Source organism: Porites lutea, chromosome 4 (assembly GCF_958299795.1).
Source record: "Porites lutea chromosome 4, jaPorLute2.1, whole genome shotgun sequence".
NCBI lineage: Eukaryota > Metazoa > Cnidaria > Anthozoa > Scleractinia > Poritidae > Porites > Porites lutea.
Window position 1 is genome coordinate 20,055,781 of NC_133204.1, and position 7,429 is coordinate 20,063,209.

The 7,429-nt window shown below is 39.0% G+C and overlaps 1 protein-coding gene across 1 annotated transcript; it reads left to right on the forward strand.

Annotated features, from left to right (window-relative positions):
- Positions 1-5,596: 5,596 nt before the first annotated feature.
- On the forward strand, positions 5,597-6,280 carry LOC140934371 (uncharacterized protein KIAA1958-like). Its single transcript, XM_073384007.1, has one exon. It carries the CDS (start codon positions 5,597-5,599, stop codon positions 6,278-6,280), a length of 684 nt encoding a protein of 227 aa, XP_073240108.1.
- Positions 6,281-7,429: the final 1,149 nt, after the last annotated feature.

Sequence of the window (7,429 nt, forward strand, 5' to 3'; positions counted from 1 at the left end):
AATGAAATATGAATCCTCTTTGGTGGGCCTTCCCACAGGATGTCCATCTTCACACTCTATGGCACCTTCTTTGATTTTTTTTGTGCAAATCGAACAAACTCGCACTTTCATGACATTGGCTAGCGATGGCATAATCTTTTTGAACAACTCTTTATAGGTTTGAGGTAAAGCTATTTCAACCTCTTCAGGACAATGTAACTTAATTTAAGTGAGCAGATCACTCTGAGCTTTACGGGGAAGCTTGTACTTGCAACTGAACTGCATGATAAGAATACAACTGGCACCAACAGACAAATTAGATCCTTCGTAAATAAGTTCGCACGATGACCTTCACTGTCTGACAGAAAATAGTTCTCGTCACTTTCACTTGAACTGCTATCGTTTCCACTCGAATTGTCACACGAATTAAATTCTTCACCGTTGGAACTACTGGAGTTACTCAGCGGAGATATGCAAGTTTCATCCTCTGCTTCTTCATTCACAAGAGCAGGATTGATCTCTCTTTCATCACTACAATCGCTATCAGCCGCAAAAGTGGATAATTGTTCGTTTCTGTATCTTGAAATGAAGGAAAGCACACAACGGTTGTCGTTTCGTTTGTACACGCATGTGGAAGATCTGCTGAACCACTTTCGCTTTCATTTGAAGATGTAGACACGTCTTTCGCGCCTAAAACTTTTTTGCCACAAACTGAAGTAGTACTATTTAAATCAACGGGGTTGTCATCATCCGAGGATTCCTCTTCGCTGCGATGTTTACGCAAAGGAAGAATCGCTTGTCGTGACCGTGTCGGTCTTCAGCTCACCTTTGGCCGTCTGGTTTTTCTCTGACATCTCTTGTTGCAATCATCATCACCTTCGTCGCTACTGTTCGATATCTGTCGCTTGATACTACAACGTTTGAATTCTGTTTGTTTAGATATATCGAATAAATCTTCGCTGCCGTCCGAATCCATTTTTTCATCTTTCACGTCGTTCTCAGAGGGTACTTGCGGAAAATGCGAATGCAGGCGAAGCCGGAAATTTGTGGTCACTTCATTGGTTGGCACAACCTTTAATTGACAGTTGCAAGAAAGGTGGGAAATTGCATGCTCCTTATTGGCTGATAAGCGGCGAGCCCCACTTTTGTTTTTTTCCACATTTGGGGTTTTTTCTTCATCGCTCTTCATCGCTGTTAATCGCTCTTTAATCAATTGGAAATGACGCGTAGAACTTTAATCAAACAGACACAAAAAGGTAAGAAAACTCCTTGTACCTTATTTGATCAATGTTCTCTGGCTTTTTTTACATACTCAAAGACGAATAAGCTTATCTTTTTTTGGGCAAACTTCAACCATACTACTGTTTGTTTGACAGAAAAAAATGGAGAGGATCGAGATTTTTTTCTCTTTTCCTTTCCGGATGACAACACATTTTCTCTAGTTCAAAGGAAGCAAATCTCATGTACCGACGAAGACATTAAACTTGGAGCGAAACTAAAAGTAAAAACCGGCGCCAAGGTGTACATGGGTTACTTGTTGAATTTTGGTAAGTAGCCTAGCTAATCTACTCCATTTTTCTGTGAACTTCAGCAAATAAACAATATTTAACTTTTGACTCCACTAATTATGTGTGATATGAATAACTAGACAGGGTCCTTTTAACAGGTTCTTACACGAGAATGACTTTCTCAAAACTACCCTGCGTGAACCAGCGTCATTTTGGCGGGAAACGTGATAGCCGTTGTCATACTACTAAGTTGTGGTGGCTCTTCCAGTGAAAAAAAAAAAACCTTGCTAATTTTTACAGTGAAAAACGTACAATGAAGCTTTTGGTGGTGTTTGCTTTTTGAGAACACGGAAAAAACTTTAAAAGAAATCTTGCCTCGAATCTCGAGAACCTAGCCTATGGCTTTATTAAAAGTCCTAAGCTATGCAAGCGAGAGAAGACAAAAACTCAGTCACAAAATGATTCCCAGCAGTTATATAAACTTGAGAACAGAAAGAAAATAACTTGCAGGCAGTGGTGAAGGATTGGATCACAGCACTTAGAGAATCCCGTGAATAATGTCACGGTTTTGGAAGCCAACTTGACGAGAAGGCAACCGCGTGAGAAATTACAGTGTTTGTATGAGAATCTAATGTCGCACAATTTCTGTAAAACGGCTTTTCTGAAGAAAAAAAATGAATTGTGAACTAACGCTTCACTCCTAAGGATTCTACTAAAACAAAACAAATTGAGAGCGTTACATGTGCTAGAAGACCTAAAATCACTTTTAAAATTTTTTACACATTTTTCTGTAAAAATTTCCCGCGAAAAATTGCAGACAAACGTTGAAAATCTAAAGCAAGCCTCTGGAAAAATCTAAGCACAGGTACCGCCCCCAAAACTTATTAATAGAATCCTTTGCTGTGTAGCTTTAGTTTACAATTGATATGTTTTTTAGAACAGCTGTTTTACAGAAATTATTCGACATGAGAATCTCATACAAACACTGATGGCTTCCAAACCCGCGACAAGGTCTGTGCTACTGCGATATTTCCAGGGCGGGAATGTACAATAAAACAATTTCAAAGTCTTTTTTAAGCGACCAGGATGTCTAGTTTGTTGGGGTGGTGCAATAGAGCCTGCTCGTGGGCTAATGACTAACTAATTCCAGTAACTTTCTTCACAAGGAACCAAAGAAGACATGGAAACGATCATTAAATTGCAATACCCGACAGGTCAACGCATCACAGCAGGTGAGGTTCGGTTGCTATAAGGTTCTTCTACATAAGAAAAACTTTGGTGAAATCCTATGAAGATGATTACATCCTCGGGGTATAAGAAATATTTATGCATTTTTGTAGGGTGCGCTGCCTTGCATTGTGGTCATGTTATATGCACTGTTCACATCAAATGGTTCACACAAAACTGGTTAGAGGAAATGTTTGTCATGTATGTTATGCTATTGTAGCTAGCTAGCATTATAGGCTACCTAGGATCATAAATGTTATGGTTAACATACCGTAAAATTCCGAAAATAAGCCCCGGGGCTTATATTTTTCAAAGGCCCTTTTTGAGGGGCTTATTTTTGGAGCGGCTTATAGTCGGAGGGGCTTATCTACGGAGGAAAATTTGCGTTTCAAAATCGATTGGGCTACCCTTACAGTTGCAGGGAAATTTACCGTTTTTGCTTTGTTTTAATTTGTATTTGAGGGCAATTTCCAAGTACAAGCCCCCGGGGTCTTATATTTGGAGGGGCGATTTAACGGAGGGTTTTTTGCGTTACGAGATTGGGGGGCTTATATTTGGAGGGGCTTATACATGGAGGGGCTTATTTTCGGAATTTTACGGTATCTTTGCTTTTGGCTCCGCTTTCTTTGCTCATAAAGTTCAGTAAAAATTTTACTACCAGATAAAGAAGAGCCAGTGAAAGGCAAAGGGGAACCAGTGAAGTGTGCAGCTTCAGATCAAGCTGGTCTACAATCCAGGAAATGCACGGCACAAGCACAACCAGATTTTGTCGAAGATAGCAGTGACGATAGTGGAGATGAATTCATGAAGGCGGAACAAGACAAAGTTGCGAAACTACTCTTAAAGCTTGGAAAGAAGGCAAGTACCGTATATGATATAAATATATTTACTGGTACGTGTTTAAGGAAAGAAAAGCTGCCTTGAAAAATTGAAACAGCTAGCTGATCAACCCCCCTTCTTAAGTATGTAATCTGACCTTGTAGGGTATTTGACCTAAGAACGTGATCCCCTGGTTTTAAGGAAAGGGTGAAGTTAAATTGCAATTTCCAGAACCTTGGGGTTGACTGGAGGGTTTTTAAAAATAAAAAAATATATAATTTTTTATGGACGGCATGCAATGTTAATTAGTTCATGAGAGAGGTTGAATTAAAACAAAAGTTTAATTTTTTGCAATTCATACAGCCAATCGCCAACATACCTGCTCGGCCAACGTGCACAGCACCTGCAGCTTGTCAACTGGAGAAAAAAATTCTACATTTGGAACGGGAAGTACAAGAAATGAAAGCATCACTGGAAAACATAAAAAAAAAAACTCTCCAGTACTGTCCCAGCTGTTACTTGTTCTCTAAACCATGTAGGTTCAAACTTTTGACTTCAATAAAATATTCTGCTTAGTTTAACTTGATTCTTGTATAGTTTATTATACCCAACTGAAACTGCAATTCTTACAAACAAAGGTTATAACCCCATGCTAATGTGACAGTACACATGGAAACTATGTAAAAGTAACAAGCATTCTTATGTACCACTTACTATTTGTTGAAGAGTTTTAAAAGTCGAACACACCAACGGTAACGTTATAATTTTAACTGCAGCTAACTATGTTTGTTCACTTCTATTTTAGTCTCCATCTGGTTCAAACCTTCATGGCAACGAGGCTCCTGCTCTAAATATAGCTCTCAGTAAACCAGAAATTGTAAAAAAAGTTAAATTAATTTGTTTTCCCCCAAATATTCATACCTACCTGGCAACCACCTTGGAAATTCGAGTTTACTACCAGTTAAATGTCAACAAACTTTTTAAAACATATCAAGATAAGTCTGACGCTTTGTTTCTTAAAAATTCATACTTTCCTTGGAACAATATAACAATTTGTTTTAATTTTGAGACTCTGCCCCCTCAGAATTTCCATAATTTTTGAACTTCTCTCCATGGATGGTGGTTATGTGGACAAATAATATATAATTTCACTAAATTATACCTGATATGGTGATCCATATAAATAATTATTGAAACTTAAATTAATTGTGTCAACGGTCAGTATAAAACAAGGACCGCAACCACGGCAGTGGAGAAAGAGCCAGGGGGAATTTAAAATGTCACAAAATGTTATTATCATTAAATGTTACAGGATCATAAACGTATTATACACCTGTAGACTACACTATTATTAATTAAGAAAAAGTGCACATATGCAGATACATGTATAATGACATGCACCTTATCTAAATAATAGAGGCAGGAAATTTCCTTTTGAAGGATTAATGACATGTTAAATTTCTTTCAGTAGCATAATGGCAATAACCTGATGAATGCCAAAGCACCCCCCAAGGAGCCCCCAAGTGTGCTCTGAACCTCCAAGACATGTTATTCCAGAAACAAGAGCTGGGTGAGGGAAGAAGATCAAACAAACCACCTCTGGATGAGGCTAGAGTGAGCAAAATGTTTGGTAAGTTTATACCTGAAACACAGTTATAATGTGGTTAACAACATCAACAATAACAAAACTTTATTTCAAGAATTAAAACCCAATTATGCATTTGCATCTGACCACCAGTAGGACACACAGTGGGCCATGGGGTAGGCGATGGACACTACTATGTTTGTGCTCAGGGAGCCCACACTATCTGTTTGTGTAACCAATGTAATTTTATGGTTAATAATATACATGAAAAAATTTTTCGATTGTGATTGGCTAAGAGAAATGCAGTTTTTTGGTAACACAGTGCAGAAAAAAGGTAATTTAGTGCAGAAAAGAGGTAACAAACGAGGCATTCTGATTGGTTAATAAACAAAGGAACTCACTGAGAGCCAATCAAGTGCGCCATCTGAGTGGCGCAAAATTTGAATCCGCTCTTGACCAGTTTCGAGCAAAAACCGCAATGGCTGGCGTTTGTAGCAGATTTGCTTTTGCGACCACAACAACTATAGAGGACATGAAAAACTGCTCCAAAAACGAAAACACTGCAAAAAGCACCGATTTTTGGCTCTCTGTTTGGAAGAAGTGGTGCTTAGAGAAGAAAATTACAGATGAAATAGAAAATTATGAGCCAGCTGAGCTTAACACTTCGCTCGAGCATTTCTACGCCGAAGCAAAAAATAAACAAGGTGAAGATTATGAACCAGAAAGCCTCAAAGTAATGATGGCATCGCTTGACAGACACTTACAAAACAAAGGCTACACCTTGTCCATTGTACGTGACCGAGAATTTAGTTCGTCCAAACAGGTGTTGGAAGGCAAAGGGAAACAGCTTCGCTTGGCTGGTCGTGGTAAGCGCCCAAACAAAGCTCGACAAGTATCAGAGGAGGAAGAAGAAATTCTCTGGAAGAGCGGAAAACTCGGAGGTAATAACCCAGAATCTTTAATTCAAACAATGTGGTGGCTCCTTACCCAACACTTTGGTATTCGTGGAAGGCAAGAACACCACGAAATGAGACTGGAGGATTTCAGAATCATGAACGGTGACGACGGCATCGAATTTGTTGAGTTTGCAGAGGAGCCTACGAAAACAAGACCTGGAGGTTTGAGGGCAAAGCCAAGACAGTTCCAGCCCAAAATGTTTTAGACCAGGCAAGGAAAATGTCCAGTTGCTTTATTTCGTCAGTACATTAGCCGTAGACCTCCCAATCTGAGGACGAGTGGTCCATTTATCTCTCGATAAAGTACAACAGACGAGCCGACGACGAAATTTGGTACAAGGTACAGCCCATGGGAGAAAATAAAATCAACTCCATGATGAAGAGCATCATCTCCGGAACCAGCCTTGAGACATCTGAGAAGCGGTTTTCCAATCACAGTGCCCGTAAAACAGTAGTCAGCAAAATGAAAAAGACGAATCTCGAAAGGTCGGCAATTGCAAAAGTCACTGGTCACAGAAATATCCAATCTTTAGATGACTATGATGAAGCAGACGAAGACGAACAGCGACAGCTTTCGTGGGCCATCTCACGAAAGAACAGCACACCGAAGCCAGCGGGTAATACACCTGGTCCTTGTACTTAAAGTGCAGTAATTCCTCATAAGATGAGTTCACAAGCGCAGAATGTAATGAATTCCTTCACCAACTGCAATGTAACATTCAACCTCAACAACAAGACTTCGCCTACCATTCGCCCTTGCAAACGGCAATTGCGTTTCATCAAAAGTGACTCCGATACAGATTGAATGATTCCATGAACTGTTTAGCCCGTTTCTGCGGCTTGTAAACTTTAAAAACGTCGAGAAAAATGTTGTTTTGACTGCACGTGTGATGATATTTGCAGCACTTGAATAAATTATTTTTGCACGTGGTTTACGTGATTTTAAAGCTATCTCGCATTTTTTTCATGAATATTATTAATAAGTAATCACATGATTTTTCTCGTGCAATTTGGAATAAATAGGCACTCGTAAATTTTTTCAAAGACCACAAATTGCACTCGCCCTACGGGCTCGTGCAATTTTGTTAGCCTTTGAAAAAATTTACTTGTGCTTATTTATTCCAAATTGCACTCGAAATCATGTGATTACCTGTACAAATTGTATTTACGGTTTGCTTTATCTGTAGAGTTGTATCGCTAAATATGTGCAAAGTCAAAGCTAAATAAATGTTATGTTACCTTACCTTTGCCTGAGAAGTGGTAATTTGAGTGATTTTGAAGGATTTTGAGTTCGCTGTTTACTTTTCCTCTTAATAGACTTAATAGACTAATGACTTTCATATTAAGAGGAACAG